The sequence below is a fragment of the Bubalus kerabau genome, chromosome 8 (assembly GCF_029407905.1).
Source record: "Bubalus kerabau isolate K-KA32 ecotype Philippines breed swamp buffalo chromosome 8, PCC_UOA_SB_1v2, whole genome shotgun sequence".
In the NCBI taxonomy this organism is placed as follows: domain Eukaryota; kingdom Metazoa; phylum Chordata; class Mammalia; order Artiodactyla; family Bovidae; genus Bubalus; species Bubalus kerabau.
In genome coordinates this window covers 80113798-80138222 of record NC_073631.1, presented here as the reverse complement: position 1 = coordinate 80138222, position 24425 = coordinate 80113798, and the positions used below count along the sequence as shown (strand labels likewise).

Sequence of the window (24425 nt, the reverse complement as noted above, 5' to 3'; positions counted from 1 at the left end):
ACTGACAAGTGTATCACACTAATGTGTTACTCAAGTAAATTTTGGGGGGCGGGGGGCATACAGGAACTCTCTGTATTATCTTTGTAATTTTTCTGTAAAACTATTCTAAAATAAAAAAAGTTTTCTTTTAAAAAAGTATTTTTTAGAAAAGGATAACAATCCATAACCCCACTCCCCTCCCTCCCAGAAACAAGTGGAGCGTTGTGTTGGTATTGGTGCAGGGAAAGAGGCACCCTTATCCCCTGCTGGTGGAGCTGTGAATAGGGCAGACGCCCTGGAAGACACTAGTCTGTATCCATTCAGTGCTACAGCGATGGTAGCTCCCCACACATAGACAGGAGACGTGTAAACACGTGCTCATCACACAGGTCCATGGTTCAATACCTGAAATCCCATATGCGAGCTGAATTTCAGAATTTATAACATTTTTTTAGAAAGGTAATTTGATGCTTACAGTACATTAGATATTAGACCTCATCAGGATCTGGGGTAGCAACATGAAATCAAACTTGTTAATGTGCTGAAATATATGACTATTCACATCAAGTTGGTTGAAGAGTGTAAGTATCCTATTTATGGGGAAAAAAAAAAAAGAGAGAAGTGTTAGTCGCTCAGTTGTGTCTGACTCTGCAACCCCATGGACTATAGCCCGCCAGCCTCCTCTGTCCATGGAATTCTCCAGGCAGGAATACTGGAGTGGGTTGCCATTTCCCTCTCCAGGGGATCTTCCCATCCCAAGGATAGAACCTGAATCTCCTGCATTGCAGGCAAATTCTTTACCATCTGAGCCACCAGGGAAGCCTATTTATAAAGAGTATAAATAGATACATCATGTCTGATCAGTCTTTGCTATGAAATGAGTTTGTCCCAAACTTACAAAAGAAAAAAACAAACACACTAGGTTTTCAGAGTTCTGGGGGTTCTGAAATTCCACATAAGTGACTGTGGACTTATAGCAGAAAAAATAATTGAGGACAATGTGATTGCCCACTAGCAGGGGAATGGATAAAAAAACATCCTGTTCATTCACACAATGGAAAGCTGTGTTGCAGTTAAAATGATTGGACTAGATCTCCATGTATCGTCATGAATAAATCGAAAAAATGTATGCTGCATAAAAAAAAAAACCTTATTGCAAGAGGATAGGTCACGTATGGTATCAATTAAGGAAAATTTTAAATGTGAACAAATATGTTGTTCACATATATGGAACTAAAGTTTTAAAACTTGCATGAGGAGGACACATGTCAAATTCAAGAGATGGATTTGGACCAGGTCACACCCAAGCCATCACGTGGCACCTCTATCACAATCAGTGTCCTTATGGGTGAGATCTGGTGGCTAGAGGATGACCGATGGTGGACAGTCCTGTGGAGACAGCCTCTCTCAGGGCCTGGGGGAAGGATAGGTCAAAGGACCCCCAGGAGGAGCCTTCGTGGCCCCTCAGGTCATGGCTGATGAGCTTGGACAGGGTCTCTGGCCCCATCAGAACTTCTGCCTGTTCTCTGATGGAGAGCTCTCGAGGCCTCCTACACTCTTGGCAGGATGTTCAAAGCTGTAGTTGACGTAGACACCATAATCAGTGCTCATCGGGGTGGGGTGCTTTGAGCAAGAGGTCTCCTTGGCCGCAGCTGCCTCCTCCTCCTGCTTCTGCTGCTGCACCAGAGCTGGGTTGACATCAGGCCCTGCAGAGGGACAGACACGAGCAACACGGTCAGGGAGGCGGCATGCTGGGTGCGGGATGCAGGCATGTGTTGGAGCCTCAAATGGAAATTCTAGAGAGGGAGAGCTAAGTCCTAAGCCCCCCACCTCCCATCACTGCCCTTCACCCCAGCCCTCACTTCACCATACCCCCCAAAAGCTGGTAACTGTCAGTTGCCACCCACGCCCAGCCCCTGGTCCCCCCTGCCTTCCAGTGCAGGTCCCTGCTGTCTGGGAGTCTGGCAGGGGAAGCCCCAAGCCACCCATAGCCAGTGACTCCCTCCCCCTCCTCTCTTCCTTGGACACGCTGTGCAAGCATTCCTTGCTGAGAGAAGCCATTCCTCACTGTCATCAGATTCAGGTCAGAGAGGGGACCCGGATCCCTGCGCCTGCCACTCGCCTCTCTGTCAGGATCCCAGCCACTCTCCAGGGGGTGGGCCACTCAGAATCTCCAAGGGGTGGCCATGACCTATGGGACCTGTGGCTCCTCAGCCAGGTAGCCTCTGGGGAGGTCCCCAACAACCACATTCTCCTCTTCCAAAGGGGGTCAGGAAGTTTCTACAAGACTGGGGTGCCTTGCATAGGGGTGCCGGTGCTGTGTGGCCTCCAAATACACTGCATGTGACCAGCTCTATTACTGGGATGGAGGGGTCTCAGGTTCCTCATCTGTGAAATGGGGATGAAAACATCACCTACCTCCAGGGATGATAAGAGAATTAATATATATTTATTAGCACACAAACACGCTCTTCTATTAATATAAATGTTCCATCTAAAATTACCATTATTATTAGTCCTGGTGTCAGGGAACAGTGCAAAATTGAACTCTCAGCTTGCCCACCCTATGGGGGAATGCTCCATCCAGGGGTCCTGTTTAAATCTCTGTGGAGGGATGGGGTGTGTAAATAACTGTGCTCAGTAGGGACTTTTATAGTGGTCCACTGGTTGGGAGTCAGCCTGCTAATGCTGGGGACACAGGTTTGACCCCTGGTCCAGGAACTAAGATCCCACATGTCTCGGGGTAACTAAGCTCATGCACCACAACCACTGAAGCCCATGTACTCTAGAGCCTGTGCTCCACAACAAGAGAAGACCACGCACCACAACTAGAGAGTAACCCCTGCTCGCTGCCCCTAGAGAAAGCCCAGAGCAGCCAATAAATAATTCTTTAAAAAAGAATAATTGTGTTCTACAGTAAGCTCCAGGAGTTGGTGATGGACAGGGAAGCCCGGCATGCTGCAGTCCATGGGGTTGCAAAGAATCAGACTTGATTGAGCTGAACTGAACTGAATGCTCTACAGTGAGGAAACAAAAATGTACATGTTGCTAGTAGGAGTTTAAATGGTAAAACTTCTTGGAGGGTGTTAACAGTTGGAATGAACAATCAGTATTCATGGACTGAACTTTCTCTAGGATATATTGGAGAATGAGGTCAAGGATTCAGCCACAAAGGATAATCATTGCAGCACTGACAATAACATGCAAAGTCAGAAATAGTCTAGTTCTAGCTCTATTTCAGTTACTCAGTAGTGTCCGACTCTTTGTGACCCCATGGACTGCAACACGCCAGGCTTCCCTGTCCATCACCAACTCCCGGAGTTTGCTCAAAGTCATGTCCATCACGTCGGTGATGCCAGAAACAGTCTACTGTCCAGCAACTGGGGGCTGGCTAAATGGACTGTGGCCAATCCATACAAAAGGATATGTTTTTCAACTGCAAGTTGTCACCCATGAATGACTCATGAAATCAATTTCTCAGATAACACTGGAATTTTTTAAAAAATCAATGATAGAATAGAACAGAAAATACCTGAAGCTTCTTAGGCAGTGTTATTTTGTGAAAGGCCTGTTCTACTCTGCATGTCCATGTCCATACCTGTACATATCACCTCTCAATGTGAAAATCTATTTTTTGCTCAAGTCTTGATCAAAAGTTCAATGGCATGCAGCAGAGAACCATATGGCCACTGAATGTGTTTGAAACGCACATCTGACCCAAAAAAGATGCTTTCATATGCTAAACGAAAAACTGTAGCTTCCAAACCAGGAGGAACGGTGTGCCCACAATTTGGGGCAGTACCTGTTCCAGGTGAGGGGGTGCTGTGAGTGTTCCTGGCATTTTGCCTGTGGCTTGGAATCTTGTGGGAGGGGCCTGGCACTCACCCAGGTAGCTGAGGATGACGGGCAGGAAGACCAGGCCATGCAGCAGGCCCAGCACAGTGATGAGGAGGTTGAGACGGAAGAAAAAGATCTGGATGAGCTGCGCCTTGGCCAGGCCCAGGATAAGGATGCCAGGCAGGTTGGTCATGGCTACTCCTGCAAACACCTGGGGGTCACAAGCAGGTGTCAGACTGGGCAAAGGGTGGCTGGCCAAGGACCATACAAGGCAGCCTATCACTCACCGCACTGCCCATGGAGATGGTGGCCTCCTTAGCCCTCTCCAGCCGGGTGGGCTTGGTGCTGATGGCAAAGGAGCGGGTGATATGGGACACAAACTCCACAGAGATGCCCACCGCCTGAGGGAAGAAAGGGGGCTTCAGCCACCCAAGGGCAGGGGCAGGGGCCTTCACCCAGGCCAGCAGGCAGCACCTAGACTCTAGAAAGAATTGGGAGCCTCGTTTCCCACACTAGAGCCCTGACACTCCAGCTGGCGGGTTACCGTGACCAGGTTGATGAGGGACACAGCATTGTAGCTGATGTCCCAGAGCATCATGAAGCCCACAGTGTCCACCAGGATCATGATGATAGAGAAGAGGTTGAGGAGGCCAGAGCGGACGTCCATGCCCAGCAGGAAGCAGCAGACGACAAAGGTGGGCACCAGGCAGATGGTGAGCATAAAGAGCCCCTCGGGGACTATGGTCAGGTACTGCTCATAGAACACGTTGGTGACCCTGTGGGGCACAGAGCACAGTCACTGCTCCGCAGCTTCCTGTGCCCACTTCGGGATGAACACTGGGCCCAGGTGCAGCTGAAGCCCCTCTGCTGGAGCCCACCCCCACCTCGCGGCCACCCTTGCCAACCCAGCACCCTCACCCGCACCCCCCTCTGGAGCACATGCACTCACGAGTAAGGGAAGACCTCAAAATCTGGGTCGGTGCCTGGCACCTTCCGCAGGTCAGCAGTGATGTTGGCTGCCAGTGCCCGAGTTGCCCGCAGAGCCTCCGTGAAATCCTGCGAGTTCTTCAGCGGCTTGTTGTAGGCCATGAACCGCGAGGCTGTGAAAGCCAGAGCCTGCATCAGATACCCTCAGAACCCCCAAGAGGCAGTGCTCAGCTGAGTTCAGGGCTCCGCTGCCACCATTTGGGAACTCTTAATACATGTTGAGCAAAGGGCCCTGCATTTCGGTTTTCCCCCAGCCCTGCAAGCTCTGTAGCTGGTCCTACTGCTGTGCCAGACTCAAGTCCTGGCCCTGCCTCTGATGGATGAAACTTAAAGAGTTCTCCTGAGGGACTTCACTGGTGGGCCAGTGGCTAAGACTCCAGGCTCCCAGTGCAGGGGGCCTGGGTTCGATTCCTAACTGGGGAACTAGATCCCACATGCCACAACTAAGAGCTTGCATGCCATAACTAAGACCCAATGCAGCCAAATAAATAAATATATTTTTTAAAGAAAGAGAGAGATCTCCTGGATGAACCCAAACACTGCTCTGTCTGGTTTCAAAACATGCACTGGATTCTTAACATTAATTTCATTATTTTTCCAATGCACATTTTCCTATAAGAAAGGACCAGAAAGGGAGACAAAAAATACAACAGTTGACTTAACAGAGCTGTGGGTTGGGGGACCCCCTGGGTAAGTAGAATAGTCATTCATTGAACCGGCTGCCCACTGCCCACATCTGGGTGTGACTTGCACCTGAGAGAAGAGGAAGTAGGTGGCCCCCAAGTGCAGCATCAGCCACTGAGAATTCCTTGAATGTCACACTGACTATGAATTTAGGGGATGGGGAGAAGGAAGCAGGCAGACACGGGGTGGAGTCCGAGGACGTGAAACTGGGTGACATGAGTTCTGAAGACAGGATCAGGACAGTTAGAAGTCCCCCAGAAAGGAAGAAGGAGGGAAGGTTCAAGATGGAGAATCTGTCTCCTGGGACTCTTGGGGCCCCCAGGGCAGCTGACCCTGGTCTTCCCCTCCAGTCAAGGCCAGACTTACCTAAAATCTGGCCATCTGAGCTCATATTCACTGAGGTGCTGTATGCTGCCAGGCCACTGCAGGAGGAGGACCAGAACAGATTAGCCAAGGATCTGTCCCCTCTGTGAGGTTGGCCTATGGCTACCCCGAGAGGCCCCACACTGCCTCTTGCCCCCTGTGACCCTGCAATGGGCACCCACACAGCTGTCCTCCTCAGTGCCCCCCCACCACCGCCCACTGCCTACCCTTTGGGACATTTGATGTTGGGCTCGTCACTCAGAAACCAGGGAAGATATCTGTGGAACTGCTCCACTGATGGCCGGGCAGAGCCCGATGTGGGGCTCACACAGGTCTTCAAGCAGGCCAGGGAGTCTACAAAGAGAGTAGGGGGCTCTAGGCAGCAGCAACCCCCCAAGGCCAGGCAGACGATGCCCTGCCCCACCTTGTGCTCCTTTCCCATCAGGATCCCCATGCACTCCCACTGCTGTAACAAGCATGGTTACTGTGGAGAGATATGTGTTTGCCTCTACAGATGGGAGGAGTGCCCCTCTCATATATGGAAACTGCTGGTACCTTCAAGCAGGGGAGGAAGCAAAGTTCAGGGCAGAGAAACAGCCTCCACGGGGCCTCCCCACTCCACCTACAAGCGCAGCTGCTGAGGCAGGATCATGCACCAACCTCAACTCTCACTCCACTCACATGGCACTTGAGCACCAGTCTGCTCAGTGGGTATGGGCACAACTCAACAGGGCCAGGAGGGTGCGATTGCCTGGTAATCCAGCTGGACATCTACATATATAGGTGTAGCACCCCAACCTTAGCTCCTAGACAGGGCCCCTGCCCCAAACTGACCCGGTAGGAGGGCAGGAAGGGGTAAGAGATCCTCCACTGGTCCTGTCCTTTCTCTAGTCTCAATTTCCCCAGGCTATGGTGGGCCCTGAACTCCCAGAGGCCCCATACTCACTGACAGTCGAGGGGCAGAACTCATCTTTATTGGGACCAGAGATATAAAGGCGGCAGCAGGAAGATGAAGTCAGCCAGTCAATGAAATCGTCCACCCAGGAGGAGGCAGGGATGGCCAGGTAAGACCTGAATGTCAGGGAAGAGGAAGTCAGGGGACAGGACCAGATAGGCAAGCTGTTGTGGGTCCTTCCTACAGTCCAACCTCCACGCTGGCTCCCCTCAGGCGCATAGCAGCAGGTGGGCAGCAGGGCAGGAGGGAGAGAGACACACAGAGGTGGGCTGGGACACTCACATATCAGGGAAGTCGGTGGCGTACTGGATCTTCTGGGTTAAGGAGAAGTTGTTGCAGCCTGCACTGGAGCAGATGGCATTCATTCCTTCCTCACTGGAGAAGTTGTAGCCCCCAGTGGTAACAAAATAGACTGGGGCCCCCACCTCAAAGTAGCGGTTCATAAAGAGGAAATAGTCGATCAGGTATGAGTCCTGCAATGGAAGACAGTCAGTGAGCCCATAGCCAGACACACCTCCAGCATACACTCAAGAGATACACACACAGTGATACACACAGAGGTACAGGCTCACAGAGTCATGTGTACAGTTCCACTACAGACGTACATGGTCATAAGTATACCCACAGAGGCACACACACACTCCAAGATACACCTATCTAGGTATAATCACAAGTACCTACACAGAACACACTCAACGGAGGTACAAGCACAGGGCATCACATACCCCCCTGCGTGAACATGCTCTCTGACACACACATACGAACACATACACATAGTTTTACCCCTTCCTATCATCCCCTGTTTGGCACAGCCACAGTCTAGCAAGTTAGCCTATGACCACAGCCCACATGGATGCACATATATAAACACCCTCGTGCACACCCTCAAGGCTGTATGCCAGGCATCTTCATGGCTCATTCCCTTCTCCTGCAACATAAAACTTCAAAGTGACATCAGGAATGATGGTGGAGTAGGAAGTACCAGGATTTGCCTCCCCATCTAGATAATAACTGCACTGGCAGAATCTGCCTGATATAACTATTTTGGCACTCTGGGGTCTATTGAGGGCTTTAAGTTTCCAGAGAAAGTTCTGGATGGTAGATTGTGGTTAATTTGATCTACTTCAGCTCTTAGTATGGTACTAGCTAGTCATCATTTATCCTCCCGGACCTGTGGCAGGCAGCCATGAATGCATTCCAGGAACAGTCTGCACACAGCTTGCAGACCTACCTCTTAAATATCAAGGATCTGTGTTCTCATCACTCATTGCTGCTTCTAATCTCAGTAGAGCAGAAACAAAGTCAGGTGCCATTAGAACCTTCACCTCAAACTGAAGTGACTGCCAAGGTATTTAAAGATTATCTTTACTTGCCCAAGATATTAAAGGGCAAGTGCTAAATTTGTCTTCCCCCTTCATATTTCCCTTTATCTCCTTTTGAGAGCCAGACGTTTAAGAAACATGACACTCAAAAGCAACCACAAATACAAGGAAAAGTAGAAAGTCACTGCACATGCCCAGGGAAAAGCGGAGACTCAGAAAAGATCTGTAAAGACTTTACATCTCAAGCTGATCTCCAGGACAGAGACATCCGCAACAATTAACTTTTTAAAATAAATGAATAAATAAGCAAATTCTGGGGATAGGAGAGAATCTAATTTCTGGAGTTATTTTGGACTCAAATGTCCATTTTTCAAAAATAACAACAAAATCATAAAGCATGCAATGAGTCAGAAAGATATGGCCGATACCTGGGGACAAAAATTAATCAACACTATCCTTGAGAAAGACCCGACAATGGATATATTAGATAGAGACCTTAAAACAACTATCTTAGAGATACTCAAAGAGCCAAAATAACATTGTTTTCTGGACACAGTCAAGAAAACAATGTACAAACAAAATGGAGGGACTTCCCTGGTGATCTAGTGGTTAAGAATCTGCCTTCCAATGCAGGGGACACAGGTTCAGTCCCTGGTCAGGGAACTAAGATTCCACATGCCTTAGGGAAACTAAGCCTGTGCACCACAATGAAGACCCAGCACAGCCAAAACACACACAACACACACACAATGGAATGATCAATAAAGAGAAAATATAAAACAGAACCAAAAAGAAGTTCTGGAGCTGAAATGTACAATAAATAAAGAAATAACTAGAGGGATTCAAAGACATATTTGAGCAGTCAGAAGAAGAATGGCCACACATGAAGACAGGACAATTGAAATTATCAAATGAAGAACAGAAAGAAAAAAGAATACAGAAAGTGAACAGAGACTAAGGGATCGTGCAGCATCATCAAGCAGAACAACACACACATCATAAGAATCCCAGAAAGGAAAGAGAGAGAAAGAGGAAAAGAGATTATTTGAAGAAACAATGGCCAAGATTTCATAAATTTGATAAAAGATATGAGTATAAAAATCCATAGAACTTTAGCAAACTCTTAGTAGGAAAACTCAAAGAGACCCAGAACCAAGGCACATTACAATTCAAGTGTTGAACGATAAAGACAAAAAGAGAATTCTGAAAGCAACAAGAAAGAAGAGGCTTATTATATATAAAGATTATAAGCATAGTTCCTATCAGAAAACTTGGAGGCCAGAAGGCAGTGGATTTGTATATTTAAAGTACTTAAGTGGGAAAAAACTCTTAACCAGGAGCCCTATTTTTGGCAAAACTGTCCTTCAAAAATGAGGGGAAAAATTAAAGCATTAAAAATTAAAATAACTACAGAAGTCTGTTGCCAGAAGACCTGTCTTGCAAGAAGCTATAAAATGAGTCCTTCAAGTTAAGGTGAAATGATGCTAAAGCATAACTCAAAGTCATGTAATTAAAAAAAGATCACCGGTAAAAGTAAATACATGGGAAATTATAAAAGCTAGTTTTATTATAACTTTGGTTTGCAATTCCATTTTTTTATTTCTACATATCTTAAGAGATTGATACATTAAAAAAGTATTATTCTGTGTTTTTGAATACGCAATGTATAAAGATGTGATTTTATGATAGCAATAACTGAAAGGAAATGGAAAGGCACAGTAAAAGAACGGATTTTTTGTAAGCAATCCATGTTAACCTAGGATAAATTCAACACACTGTAGGATATTTAACATAATTTCCCTGGTAACCACAAAGGAAATAGTCATATAACATACCCAAAAGGAAATGCAAAAAGAATTTAAACATTTCACTATCAACTAAACACAAAAGAAGATGGCAATGCAGGAAATGAGAAACAAGCTATAAAGTGCATAGAAAACAAACAGCACAATAGCAAGTCTCTCCTCATCAGTAATTGCTTTACATGTAAATAGACTACTCTCTGATAAGAAGTCAGAAGTGGACAGAATGGGTTAGAGAAATAGGATCCAACAATATGATGTCTATAAGAGTCAGTTGAGATACAGAGACATCCACAGGTTGAAAGTGAAAGTATAGAAAAAGATATGCCATGCAAATAGTAGACAGTTTGCAAAGATTGCAAAGATATTCCATGCAATAGTAGGCTATCCCACTGCCAGGTAAAATAGGCTTTAAATCAAGAAAGTTTACAAAAGACAAAGAAGAACATTATCTATTATTAAAAGATTCAGTACAGCAAAGGTAAGTGTATACAAACAGTTCCACACCTAATGAGTGACCATCAAAATCTATGAAGCGAAACTTGACAGAACTGAAGGGAGAAATAGTAAGTTCTACAATGAGTTCAGTACTCCACATCAGTAATGGGTAGGACACCCAGACAGAACACAAGTCAGGAAATGGAGGACTTGAACAACGCTAAACCAACTAAATCTAGCAAGCTTATACAGAAACTCTGCCCAACAACAACAAAATGCAGATTCCTCTCAAATACACATGGGACATTCTGCAAGATAAACTAGGTATTTGGCCACATATTAAATCTCAACATTTAAAAAGATAGATGTCATATTATGTATACACCCTGACCATGACTGCATGGTTAGAAATCATCAACAGAAGGAAAATTGAAAAATTCACAAAGTCATAGAAATTATACATCCCAGCAATGATTTATCTTGAATATGACACCAAAGGCACAGTTAACAACAACAACAACAAAAATAGACAAATTGGACTTCATGAAGATTAAGAACTTAAGTACATCAAAAGATACTACCAATAGAGTAAAAAAGCAACCAACAGAAATGAAGAAAATATTCACAATTCACATATCTGATATCTAATATTAATTAATCAGATATTAATCCCACATATCTGATAAGGGATTGATTATCCAAGATATCTAAAGAACTCTTTAAACTTAACAATAACAAAATCCAGCCCAATTCAAAAATAGACATTTCTCCAAAGGAAATATACAAATGGCCAATAAGTAAATGCTTAACATCACTAATCATTAGGGAAACACAAATAAGCCACAATGAGATACCACTTCATATCTATTATGATGGCTGTTGTCAAAAAACAAACAAACAAAACTCAGAAAATAAGTGTTGGTGAAGACATGGAGAAATTGGAACCCTGTGCACTGTTGGTAGGAATGTAAAATGGTACAGCTATATAGAAATCAGTATGAAGGTTCCTCAAAAAATTAAAAATAGAATTGCCATATGATTTAACAATTCCACTTCTGGGTATATACCCAAAATAATTAAAAGCAGGGTTTCAAAGAGATATTTGTAAACCCATGTGCATAGCAGCATTATTTCACAATAGCCAAAACATGGAAGCAACCCATATCCATCAACAGAAAAATGGTTAAGCAAAATGTGATATATATGCATTCATACATACAGGAATATCATTCAGCCTTAAAAAGGGAGGAAATTCTGATACATGCTACAACATGATCAAACCCTGAGGACATCATGCTAAATGAAATAAGCCCATCACAAAAGGACAAATGGATGATTCCACATATGTAAGGGACCTGGAATAGACAAATGCAGAGACACAAAGGAGATTGGGGCAGGGGGTGCGCCAGGGACTGGGTGAGGAGGAATGGGGAGTTAGCGTTTAATAGCGACAGAGTCTCAGCTTTGCAGGATGAAAGAGCTATGGAGATGGATGATGGTGAGGATTGTACAACGTCCTTAATGCCACTTAAAAAATGGTTAAAATGGCAAATTTTATGTTATATTTTACCAGAAAAAAAATTGAAAGAAATACATTTTATATAGTCATAAGAAACAAATCTCCCCCAAAGGAAAATAAACAAAGAGCATAAACAAAACCTCAGATGGGGGACTTCCCTGGTGGTCCAGTGGCTAAGACTCCCCGCTCCCAGTGCACGAGGCCTAGTTTGATCTCTGGTCAGGGAACTAGATCCCACACGCCACAACTAAAGATTTCACATGCCACGACTAAAGGTTCCGAGCACGCCAACTAAGAGCCAATGCAACCAGAAAAAAAAAATCCCTCAGCTGGTCTTACAGCCCAGTACCACCTTCCTTCTCACTGGTTTGGCCTACCAGGCCACTAATATGGGACCCTCTTCTCTTCAGCCGTGTGAGCAGTCCCCAGGGCCACCGTGAGTGGCAAAGTCATTCTGGACCCTTGCTGGCTTTGCAGCCTCTTCTTGCTCCCTATGGTGGCTCGAAGGTGCCGTCCTGCCTGTCTGCTCTGCTCCCGCCTCATCTTGCTTCCAAGACCAGCACCACCAGAAGATGGCTACCAGGCCACTGAATCCAAGATTCCTGCCCACGCCCAGACCCCCATTGCCACCCTACAGTGGCCTTGGATGTCCAAGCCCTCATGATGCTCTCTCTCCCCTAGAGCACAGGTATGCACACTTGCTTCCCCCAGCCACCAGCCCAGCTCTGGTTGCATGTCCAGACAAACCTCAGGTCCCTGGCCTCTTTGATGTATGATTCCTGTCAACCTCATATGCTTGCTGGTCCTGGTCAGCACATTTCCCCACCCCGTCACCTACAGCGCCTCCAGCTCTCGGCCTTACTGCCTCTCCTTCCCACACCTACAGTCAGCCCTGCACACAGTAAAGGAGCCTTGGTGCGCCCCAACCTCCCATGGGTCAGTGCTGTGACCCTTGCCTCCTTCCTCTGAAAATCCCACTCATGCTCAGACACCCCTCAAGCCTCTCTTCCATCCAGAACCCTCAAGACCATCCAGGTCTTTTCTTCCCCAGAGCCCCCAACCCTCCCTGTCTTTCCGAGGATAGTCCAGGGATATTTGCTGCTGCAAAACCCAGGCCTGAGGACAGAGAGGCAGGCACTAGGCACTAGGCACTGTGCATCTGGCACTAGGCAGGCATTCACTGAGGTGTTGGTCATTCTGCCTGGACGATCGGCTCCCACGGCCAGTCACTTGGCTGCCTGGTCGTCTCCCTCTGGTGGCCTGGGGCTGGAACCGAACTCAGGCACTTTCCATGCAGAATATGGCTTCTCTTCCTAACTCCGCATGATGAATGGTCCCCCACCCCTACCACACCCCTGGTTCAGGCCAACCCATCCACTCTGTGCTGCTGACTGCCCTCACAGCCTTGGGGACTGAGGAGAGGGGAGGGAGGGCACCCACCTTGGGCACAGCCAGCTGCTGGTCCAGCCCCACATTAATGTAGCACATGAAATAGAGGCTCGCTGCGAACAGGGCCAGGAAGAGCAGCACCTGGGAAGGGAAGCGTCACTTGAAAGCCTCCCACCCAGCAACTCCCCAGTCTGGGTCTGGACGGGGTCTTGTAGGAAACATTCTGGAGTTGGGCCAACTTGAATCTTAGCACCCCCATCCCCGCCCCAGCTTCAACCCCTGGACCTGGGCAAGCTCCAGACCCCTCCGATGACCACGAGCAAGGATCAAGGCTAAGCAGACCCTCCCGCCCCAGACACTGCCAGGCACCCCCAGCCCTGGGTGGCATAAGGTCCCCCTGCTGCCCCTCTCGCCCACTCACCACGACCACGCGGGTGAGCCAATGCAACAGGAATGGGACGTAGAACTTGCGGAAGAATCGGAGCAGGAGCCCTTCATCCTGGCTCGGCGGGGGCAGCTTCCGGGCTGTCTTGCAACAGCAGATGTCCATCCGGGAGGCCTAGAAGGAGGAAGGCACTCAAGATGACCCCAAAACAGACCCTGGGGACCACTTCCCTCCCGTGGAGTGGGAGAGTCACCTTCCACATGTGGACTGTGCCAGCACCGCATGATGGGGACACGTCAGTGTGCTCTTTTCTTTATCTTCATTTTCGGCCTTGATAAAATACCTTTGAACTTTGCACCATCACCGAAACAAGAGCTCCCTCCCTGTCAATCTCTCATTTATACTTTATTTCACGACCTCAGGTACTTTTAGCAGGTTTGATCATATTCCCCCAAATGGCCAAAACAAAGTTAATTTTCCACGGGACATCAGGGACTTTGTGGCCTAAACATTCCAGCACGCTGTTCCCACACTCTGTCCCCATGCTCTGAGCCTTCTGTGCAAAGTGGAGCCACTCCATCCCCGGCCAAGATGGGGACCAAGGGTGAGTCCCTGGGCCTTGCCTCCACCCCTACCTCTTGCCTCCTGCTGTCGAGGGAGAGCAGGGCCACAAAGGCTGACATCTGTAGCAGGAAGTCAAGAAGCACTGCAAAACCGGAGGTCAGGGCAAAAGTCCGTACAGCTGGCATGGGGGTCAGGGCTCCTGGGGGATGGGGAGGGGGGTCAAGAGTGAATCTCAGGGCCTGGCACCTGCTCAGATGGGAATAGAGGGAAAGGGGGCTGCCAGCCTAAGAACTCCCAGTGCCTGGTGGGGAGGGGTTGCTCGGGCTCACCTAAGAAGAAGCAGATGGCCTCAGAGAGGCTGCAGAGAAGCATGCTGGGGGCCACTCTGCCCAGGGCTCGGCCGATGTGGGCCTCCCGTTCTTCCCCAGGCCTCCGAGGCAGCCTCTGCATGTGGATGGCAGGGACAGGGTCAAGATCTGACCAAGGGCTCTGTCCCTCACAGGCCAGCTGGGAGCTGCCACATGCCCTCACTCCCCAAGGCATGGGCATTGCCTGGAGATGCAGCCAGGCCTGAGGAACTACCCCCACATTCCCCAGTGGGGACAGTGGGGCAGTGACACTCTGCCCTGCCACATCTTCCACTTCTCAGGGTCTGGCCCAGAGAAACGCATGGTGTATTTTGGGATGTCCATAGCATCCTTCCTCTGACTCATCACTAGAACTCTAAATGTTCATTAACAAGAGAGGCTAAAGATTCTACTTGTCTTTCCGTGGAATACTATCTAGCACTACAAAGACAGAGGTGGCTCTATGTAGAACAGAGACGAACAAACATGACTCCATATTGAACCTCTAACCTTTGTGTTCTGTTGCCTGTGCTTAGTCTTGCTGTCTCTGGATCTTTTGTAAAAGGATGTTGCCCAGAGCCTGGAATATACATGACAGCCCATTGCCAAGGCTCTGACCTTTAAAGGTATAACACTTATCCATTCATATAGAGATTAAAAGGGTGCAGAACAGAATCTAACATTTGCCTTGTTGGAGGGGTTTAGGACCTACTTTGACAGCTGCAAAAATAAAAGATTCTGGCACCAAAAGGTTTGCAACACCCAGCCACACCACATCCCCTTTTAGTATAAAAGAAGTCTAAATTCTAACTCAGGTAAGGTGGTTCTTTGGGACACTACTCCACCATCTTCTCAGTCTGCTGACCTTTCAAATAAAGTCACTATTCCTTTCCCCAGCACCTCATCTCTCAATTTATTGGACTGTCATGCAGTGAGCAGTATGAGCTTGGGCTCAGTAACAGATGTGCTGTGTGACACTCTTGCCAGACACAATGTGGGGCTAACTGAGAGCAAGTTCAGGAGACATGTGAGGTACAAATACATTTATGTGAAAGATAAACACAGAGCACTGTTTTCTACAGGAATTGTACACATGGACATCAGTGCTTAGGAAGAGGCTGAAATAAACCCAGCAAACCCATGGGGCCATGCCTGGGCGTGTAGGGGCAGCTGAGGGTGTGCAGAACTCCTGTCCTCTTACCTGGTACTCAAGAACGAAGATGAAGATGTTGTCGGCCCCCACGGCAAGCACCAGGAAGGGCACCACTTGAAGGATCACCAGTGAGGAAGGGACACCCAGGTAGGAGAAGAAGCCCATAGAGGCCACGACTGCTCCCAGCACCACGGCCACCCCGCCCAGGCCCAGCGTGGCCTTGGAGTCCACCTGCAATGGGACCAGGCTCAGCCTCCTGGCTGCAGGGCTGCCCGATGTGCCCCAACCCTCGTTAGAGGAGAGCTGCATGCTCTGAGCTTCTGCACTTTGGCCACTCTGCAGCACCGTCCTCCCGAGAGCAGGCCCTGTGAGCCTGACCACTTCTTCCTCGAGCATGCATTGTAAGACTATGTAAATACCAACTTTGCATTTTCACAAGTCGAGGGAGTGTTGTCATGAGCAGAGTGAAAACTCGCATGGCCTTTCGAAACAGAACACTTCAAGAAGCATCACCCTTTGGAAGAGCCACCCTGGGTATGTCCACTTTGCTGTTTTGAAGTGCTCTAGAAAGTAGGTTGGGAAAGTTCTAGGCACCCTGATGGTGGGCCAGCTCACCCTCACAGCTCCCCTCTCACTTCTCACCGGTACCCGACGCCAGCTGGAGTAGCTGCCCAGGGCCAGGGAGATGTACAGGAAGATGACAAGGTAGCTAACAGCAAAGATGGGCAGGTCCTCGGCCGTGGTGCTGTTGATCTCATCCTCCAGGGAACGCTGTGGACACACACCCGACCAGACCCCCTGACCCAAGAGCTCAGCCAGAGGGCACCGTGTATGTGAGCCCCTGTGAACTCTGACGTGGCTCACAAACAGCTGTAGCATCACCCCATCCTCCTGGGCAGGCACCCGTTAGCTCAGGGTCACTCGGGATGGGTGAGGGCAGGATGGGGATACAGGACCCCACCAAAACCACCTGAACTGTCTGCCCCAGAGCCAGAGACCCTGCAGCCCCTACCTCCGCCATGAATGTGACCTGGAACACACCAGCCATCCGACGCTGAAAGGCTCGCATCTCCTCCAAGAAGGCTCCCTCCCAGAGCTTAGCCTGGGCCAGCTTGGGGTCCCCAGGAGGGTAATTGTTGAGGGAGAAGGTCATGATCAGGGCCTCTGCCTCAGAATAGTCCTTTCCTGGAAAGAAAAATGCTCGGCTACCTCCAACCACACCTCTGCTTTCCTCCCCCTACTCCAGCCTCACCCCTGCTTCCCCTCCCCCAACTGCAGCCACACCCCTGCCTCTCCTCCCCCACCCTCCTCATCCAAGTCATTGTGTAATTCTACATCCTACTTCCCTCTCTCAGTCAAAGGCAAAACCTGTGGTTTCAGGCACAGAACCAGACCACCTGAGCAGGGTTGGCGGAAGATGCAATAAGTGACAGAGAAAGGATGCAGGATGGGCAGTTCTGTCGTCCCCATGAGTCCCCCACTGACCCAGCCGCTCCCAGGCAGTGAAGCCCCCATGGCCACTCCCATCCTTCTGTCCATGACTCCTGCCCCCATATGTCCACTCACTGGCCTCCTGGGGAGGTCGGAGCTTACCTTTGTAGCCCCCCACGGCAAGGAAGGGGAAGATGGGCGCCCCATAGTCAGCCATGCAGCTCAGGGCCAGGGCCGTGCCATCTTTGTAGGTGAGGGGGGCACTGGTGGGAGAGAAAAGGACCTTTCCTGACCCCACTCCGACCACCATGGCCCCTGTGCCTCACCCCAGACCCCAGCACCAGCACCTGACCCCCAATCAGAACATTTCTTGGTCCAATCCAGAGTGAACTGGGGCTCCCTGAGCAGGACCTCAAGTTCACTTTCCCTTCACCAGCCTCATGGTCCTGGCTCCACCATCATCTCCTTCCAGATTGGCAGGGGGATGAGCATCACACACACTCCCCTGGAGTGGCGGCTGGATTCTGGTACAAGCCCCTCCCTGAGTCCTAAGCACCAACAGAGACACACAGGCCTCACACTGCCCTCAGGGGTCTCTTCCCACCAGCCCAGAACCCTCCAGGCCCTGAGGTGGGAACTCCTTCTTTCCTCATTCAATGTTCCAGCCCTGTAACTGTGGTCGGGTCTCCATGCCCCTCACTGAGGCCTTTCTGTAAATGGGTCATAGGCGCCTGGACAAAGCTCTCATTTTGAGTGCGTCTGTGAGTCACCAGCTGGCGGGGAGTGCCGGTTGCTGTGTGACCTTGAGCAGTTGACCACACCCCTCTGAGCCTCAGTTTCCCTGTCTCTGAAATGGGGATAATCAGGCCACCCAAGAGTTGTGAGCATCCAAAATCAAAATAAAGGCAATTCAAGGACTGGAATGGATGAGATGGTTGGGCGGCATCATCAATTCAATGGACATGAGTTTGAGCAACTCCGGGAGATACTGAAGGACAGGAAAGCCCGGCGTGCTGCAGTCCATCAGGTCTCAAAGAGTCAGACACGACTGAGCGACTGAACAACAAGGACTGGAAACCCGGAGTCAGAGCTTCTTCCCCTGACCTGCCAGTTCCAAGGGCCAGCCCTGGGGCTAAGGCACAGACTCCGGGAAGCAGCCCACACTTGGTTTGCCTGAGGGGTGGGAGCCCTGACTCTAATCCAGAGGTATTCAGGGTGACCCAGGGTCTCAGGAGCCCTAGAGACCCTTTCAAGGTCTACAAAGTCAAAACTATTTCCATAATAACACTAAGATGCCATTCTGTTTTCAGCCTTCTTTGATCTCAAGTCTGTGGCCTACAGACAGTTCACTGACATGGCCTTAGTTTCATATTGCAGCTAACATTTAAGAAAGCATCACTTGCTGAGTTAGATGAAGTAGTAAAGAAAACCCACAATTCTCTGGAAAGGCTTTGACAACACACTTCCCTCCTCTGGCTACATGGGTGGGTGTGCGGCCAAGCATTCTCGCTGCACTTCAACCAACAGGCCAAATGCAGAACCAGATGCCAGAATCCAGCATCTTCTGCTAAGCCAGACCCCAAAGAGATTTGCAAAGATGTAAAACAATGTTACTGTGATCACTCCTGATATTTTCAGTACAGAAAACACGATTTTTTTCATAAAAATATGTTATGGGACTTCCCTGGTGGTCCAGTGGTTGAGAGTATGCCTACTGGTGTGAGGGACGCAGGTTCCATCCCTGGTCCATGAGGATCCAACATGCTGTAGAACGGCTGGGCCCATGCGTGCACCACAACTAATGAGCCTGTGAACCACAGCTACTGAAGCCTGCGTGCCTTTGAGCCTGTGCTCCACAACAAGACAAACCACCGTAATGAGAAGCTTGAGCACCACAACAAAGAGCCTGTGTGCTGCAACAAGGACCCAGCACAGAAAAAAAAAAATTAATAATTTCCTTTAAAAATATAAATAAATAAAAAATGTTATTTGTGTCAGCATATAATGGGCCTATTATAGCTATTGTTACAGAATTAATTAACTATTTTGTCATTTCTCAGTTTTACTTTCTCATGTGGTAAATGTCAGTGAATATAACCTCTACCCACACCCCAGCTCTCTGGGGTGCTTGGTCTTTTGTCAAGAGTGAAGGCACCCTGAGACCAAGTGTTTGAAGACCTCTGTCCACTCCAACCCCAGGGGCCTCAGTGCTGCTAGCCAGCCTGCTCCCTTCAAGGCTTGGTAGCTCTCAAACCTCCACTCTTGGTCCTAAGACCCATAAGCTTCACTGGCTTCCTGCTTGCACTACAGCCAGGTGGACGCAGCTGGGGACCAAGCCCCAAACAACCTGCACAGGGCACCTGGCCCAGGCCCAGGCCCAGGCCCGGGGCACCTCCTGGGCTGCCCACGGCCCTGCTGGCCTGCACCCAGGCCCAGCACAGAAGCAAAGAAGGGAAACTACAAAGCACACCAGTGAGCAGGGCCTTCAGATTGCTCTGTGACCCTTAAACCAAGAACATGCAAGGACGAGTCCAGCTACATCAGGAGCGCTACAGAAAGACCACATGGAGGCCAGGACAGTCAAGTGTGAATCAGCTATGGTGAGCGTGCACTCCACTGAGGATGCGGAACCCAAGAAGGAACTCGGAGAGACACGGCACATCACAGCCCACATGACCGAGAGGCAGAGCACCTCGACCATACAAGATGTGTACCCGGCCTGGGCCCCACGAGGCCCACGCTGACCCCAGAACCTGGTCCCGGGAGGACTCACTTGGCGCAGTAGAGGAAGTGGTCCCTCCAGTCCACCTGGGCGGTCTGCCCTGACAGCGTCTGGTTGGCTGTGAGCAGCAGCTGAGTGCGGTTGTTCTGGAAGTACTGCAGGAGGCTGTTGACGCAGCAGTCAGACAGACTGGCGTTATGTGGGTTGAGGGGGGCGTAGCAGGTGTCCCGCAGGGAGACGTTCCGCTGCTCCTCTGGCGACCACACCTGCAGATGCCGCAGCCTCTCCTGCAATTCCAGCACCTCCAGCAGCAGATCCAAGGACAGGATCCCGCTGAAGTTCTTGGGCCCCAGCAGCAGGGAGTCATACCTATAGCTGGGCCGGTGAGGTGCCGTCATGAACACCTGGCTGGTTCGGAAGAAGGGGCCAAAATACTTGTCGTGGAACGCCTTCTCACGTCGGGCTAGGCTGTTGGGGGCTGACCACAGCTCCACGGGGTCCGTGGTCAGTTCTATAAAAGCCAGGCCCCCTGCCATGGCCACCACCACAATCACAGATACTGCCAGGATGGTCAGTGGCCATGAGGCCACCCAAGTGCCCCAGCACTGGAAGCAGCGGCTGAGGAGGGTGTGGGTGGAGAGGCTAAGCCTGTGGGCCAGGCTGATGCTTGCCTTGGGCTTGGGCGTCTTGTGCTTGCCCCTGCACCACTCGGCCAGGCGGGACCGCAGGAGGAAGGCCGTGAGCAAGACAAAGAGAGAACAGAGAATGATAATGAGGACCAGGCTCCCTTCCATCCGGCCCAGGCGGAAGGTGGGGTCCAAGGCCCGGGGCTGGGCAATCACGGGGCAGGAGGCAGCACAGTCCTGGCAGGAACAGGCCGCCACACCGTCGCCCTGGGACTGATTGCAGGGCACGACCTCATCATTTAGAGGCTGTATCACGCTCCCCTCGGCCTGGCTAGGCTCCCACAGGTAGAAGGTGATGTCCAGGGGTGCCAGGCCATTGCTCGTGTCCCCCTGGAAATTGAGCCAGCGCTGGGCGTTGCAGAGGGCAGAGCCATAGACGCCACACATGGAGCCCACGGCCAGTGTGGCAGCTGCGGGGATGCGCACACGGCTGCAGGAGTTGTAGGTCTGCTCGGCGAAGCTGCGCTGGTAGAAGGCCTCGTAGGCCACCACGGCCTGGGACTGGCTGTCCCCCTGTGTGACCACTCGGGTCACATTGATGAAGAGGCTTTGGTTGGGGCTGCAGGTGTTGTGGCAGTGCAGGCTCACGAAGTTGTCAGAGCAGGCGGGACAGCGAGTGAGGAGGGCCTTGGTGATCCGCAGGCTCATGTCCAGGGCCACCAGCTGCTTGGAGGAGCAGCAGGCGTAGGTGGTGTTGGCGCCAGTGTAGAGACGGGGACAGATGCTTTGTAGGAGGGCCAGGTGGTCACCTGTGATGTGGCGAGCAGGCGAGTTATCCAGGCAGGACACATTGGACAGCGAAGCCAGGCTTCCGGACAGCTCCGGGTTCTTCCCGCACTCATCGTAGAAGGCACAGTAGCCAGGCTGGTGTATGGGTGTGTAGACCTCACTCTGGGCCTGTGGAACAGGGCACTGTCACCACGGGCCCCAGCGCTGGCCAGCACCTCTGGGTAGCTGATGGGGCAGTGGGCAGCCAGGGAGGGCGTGGGGAATGATGCCAAACAGGGCAGGTAAGGGGTGGACGTCGGGCAGCTCCACGATGCCAGGGGGTCCAGGGGAGCACTGGAGGAGATGGGATGCCCAAGTAGCACATGGGACTCTCGGCGGTATCTAAGGATTGTGAGCGGATGGGTGAAGGCCTGGTTGACCCTGAGTGACAGGGTCCCTGAAGAAAGAGGTGACCTGACATATCTGGGAGAGAACAGGGTCAGCCAGGAGACCCCTGGACCCCTGTGTGGTCCTCCTGAGAAAAAGTGGCCCCTGGACAAGTCGAGGGGCTGACTCCCAGGGGCCATGTGGATGCAGGCCCTGTGTGCCTCGGGCATCATTGCCATAGCAGTCAGCCACCACCATGCCCAAACTGTGGACCACACCCAGAGGCCGGGGCCCCTCTTGGAGATTCTGAGCAGAGCTTCCCCTGCCTTCACCTGCCGGGAGCTGAAAACCTTCACCCACCTCCTCAGACGTGGAAATGAGCAGCAAACTTGAGAGGTAAGAACCTCGAACCTCCTCCCTGGATGCCAAATCCTCTGTGGGTGATTCTCCCCTTGAATCCACCTCATCAGCACCCCAGGACTGGATCTTCCTTTAATCTCCCACCAGTCACCTTAGGCCAGGACACCCACAGCAGACCAGCGATGGGAAGAACCTGGTCACACCCAAGCCACCTGTCCCATTCCCCATGCTTGTGTCCATCTGACCCCATGATCTGGAGACTTGAGCAGCCCAAGACCCCCGACTTGCACCCCTTCTCTAGGGTGCCTGGCATCCCTCATCTATGTAGAAATTGCCCCCATCTGCAGACCCCTGGCCCTCTCTCACATTTGCCAAGCAGCCCTTGCCCAGAGTGGACACAGGGACTGGGACTCACCGAGTGCAGGAGCAGGGCCCAGAGCAACCAGCCCTTCAGGCCAGTCTCCACCATCCCGGCACTGGGCAGGGGTCAGAGGGTAAGTGAGGCCAGGCCTTGGGGACAACCAAGGGCCGGCTCCTGACAATGCCAGAGCCCACTTCAGCCGTACATATACTGAAACTGGGGACGGACTACAGGGCAGCTTCCCTACCAGGGCCAGCATCACCTGACTGGGTTGGGGACCAATGGGGCTGAGCCCTGTGCCTCCCAGGGCTCTCAGCTAGTTAATGATTGATCACTTGTCCCTCCCACCTTTGGTCCCACCCTCTCAGATGAGCCTCTCAGGGTCTCCCCTTTACCCACTTCCCAAAGTGGCCAAGGCCGGAGGGCTGGGCCAGCCAGCGACCTGCCGAGAGTTTCCCACACAGCCTCGGCTGCAGGAGCTACCAGGCCCAGGAGAAGAGGGAGACTCAGGTGGGTCTGGACACTGGCCCTCCGAAACTCTACCACCCCTACCCGCCACCCCAGATCCCAAGCCTCAGACCCCTACTCTCCTCAGTGCCCTCTTGGGTCCAGGCCAGCTCTGGCTAGGGCACACCCTTGCACTGTCATCCTTAGCAACTGTTGTTAATTAATATTAACAATCCGATAACAGAGGGGGCAGTGGGGAGTGGAGTGACGCAGGGACAATAGTCTCCTCCCGCGGGTAGAGGGGACGGCCCAGCTCGCTGGCGTCTGACAGCGCACAGAGACCCCAGGGCTGAGAGCCACAGCCTTGCTCTTCAGCCCTGGCCCCCTCCCTTATGTCCCTTGCCTGTGTCTGTCCCCACCCACCGTGGAGGGGGCTGAATGTTGCTGGGAGACCCAGGCGAGCAGCCCCACCCTCCATGGGCCCAGGTACTCGGCACTCACCCCTGCTCCCTCCAGATAGGGATCTCTGAAGGCTTCCTTGGGTTCACTATCACCAGAATGGGCCAGACCTTGGCCCCCATGCCAAGGCTGAGCTGATAAGGGCAGCCTATAGAGACTATCTCCCCTGTGGCCACCTGCCAGAGGCAGTTGCAGGAAGGAACCTGCTAACTCCCTGGTTTTGTGTTTGTTTCATGGAAACTGGCCTGACTCAGAGGGAGCTACCCAACACATACGGGGGAAGACAGAAGCCAAGAGGAAGGGAACCAGACGCCAAGGGGGGATGCGGGGGCAGGAGCAGACAGATCCCTAAACCTGGAATCAGCCACAGTGGAGAGGAGAGTCAATGGCCCAGGGACTGCCTGTGTGCAGTGACTTCCCTCCAGCATCTCCCTGGCCCTGCCCCCACACACCCTGACCGGCAGATGCTGAGGACTCCAGCTCACAGCTATGGGCTCTGTTCTCTTTCCCAGATGTCTTCCCTGAGAAGCAGATGCTGAGACAGGGATTCCAGTGTGAATAGTTGATTTGGAAGATGATCCCAGAGGGCAGTACCAGATAGCAGGGATGAGCCAGGACATGGAAAGAATTGACCAGGGTGCATTGAAGAGTGGGCTCTTGAGACTTCCCTGGTGGTCCAGTGGTTAAGACTCTCCACGTCCATTGCAGGGGGCATAGGTTCAATCCCTAGTCAGGGAACTAAGATCCCACACGCTATGCTTTATAGTAAAAAAAAAAAAAGAGTAGGCTCCCATGTGGGCATCTGTATGCCCACAGAGATCCTCTGGGAAATGGCGGGGAGACTGCCCCAGAGGGTGTGGGCTTGTCCATCATTTTCTTTGGTTACTGGTTGAGGATGCTCCCTGCAGATTCAGTCTCAGGCCCCCCCTGCCATGTGTGGAGCCCCCAGGCACACCCCCTTGATCTAGTTTGTTCCCAGGGGGAGGCCCCTAGAGATGGAGCCCAGATGTATGGTATCTGCAGTCTTCTCTGAGACACACACAGGATGAGAGCAGTACCAGCCAGTTCTGAGTTACAGAGGAAAACGCTCAGCCACAGACGCACCAGCTGCTCCCTGTGCATGTGGGGTCTCTGAGGTCA

At 51.1% G+C, this 24425-nt stretch overlaps 1 protein-coding gene across 1 annotated transcript; it reads right to left on the bottom strand.

Moving 5' to 3' along the window:
• Positions 1-1341: 1341 nt before the first annotated feature.
• On the bottom strand, positions 1342-22487 carry NPC1L1 (NPC1 like intracellular cholesterol transporter 1). Its single transcript, XM_055589375.1, has 20 exons — positions 22434-22487; positions 19929-21460; positions 17318-17418; positions 16737-16909; positions 16367-16495; positions 15773-15955; positions 14554-14668; positions 14296-14423; positions 13697-13834; positions 13327-13416; positions 7088-7278; positions 6797-6921; positions 6078-6204; positions 5854-5909; positions 4766-4916; positions 4361-4592; positions 4104-4217; positions 3865-4027; positions 1534-1685; positions 1342-1368 (listed from the first exon to the last, which is right to left on the bottom strand). The coding sequence occupies exons 1-20, from the start codon at positions 22485-22487 to the stop codon at positions 1342-1344; spliced, it is 3981 nt and encodes a 1326-aa protein (XP_055445350.1).
• Positions 22488-24425: the final 1938 nt, after the last annotated feature.

What these genes read in the sequence shown, in the direction of transcription:
- NPC1L1 (XM_055589375.1), bottom strand. Translation starts at nt 22,487, where the DNA reads ATGGTGGAGACTGGCCTGAAGGGCTGGTTGCTCTGGGCCCTGCTCCTG. An exon ending in GCCACCGACTTCCCTGATAT is followed by an intron (nt 6,922 to 7,087) that starts GTGAGTGTCCCA and finishes CCTGACATTCAG; the next exon opens with GTCTTACCTGGCCATCCCTG. An exon ending in TTTGAGGTCTTCCCTTACTC is followed by an intron (nt 4,593 to 4,765) that starts GTGAGTGCATGT and finishes TGTGCCCCACAG; the next exon opens with GGTCACCAACGTGTTCTATG.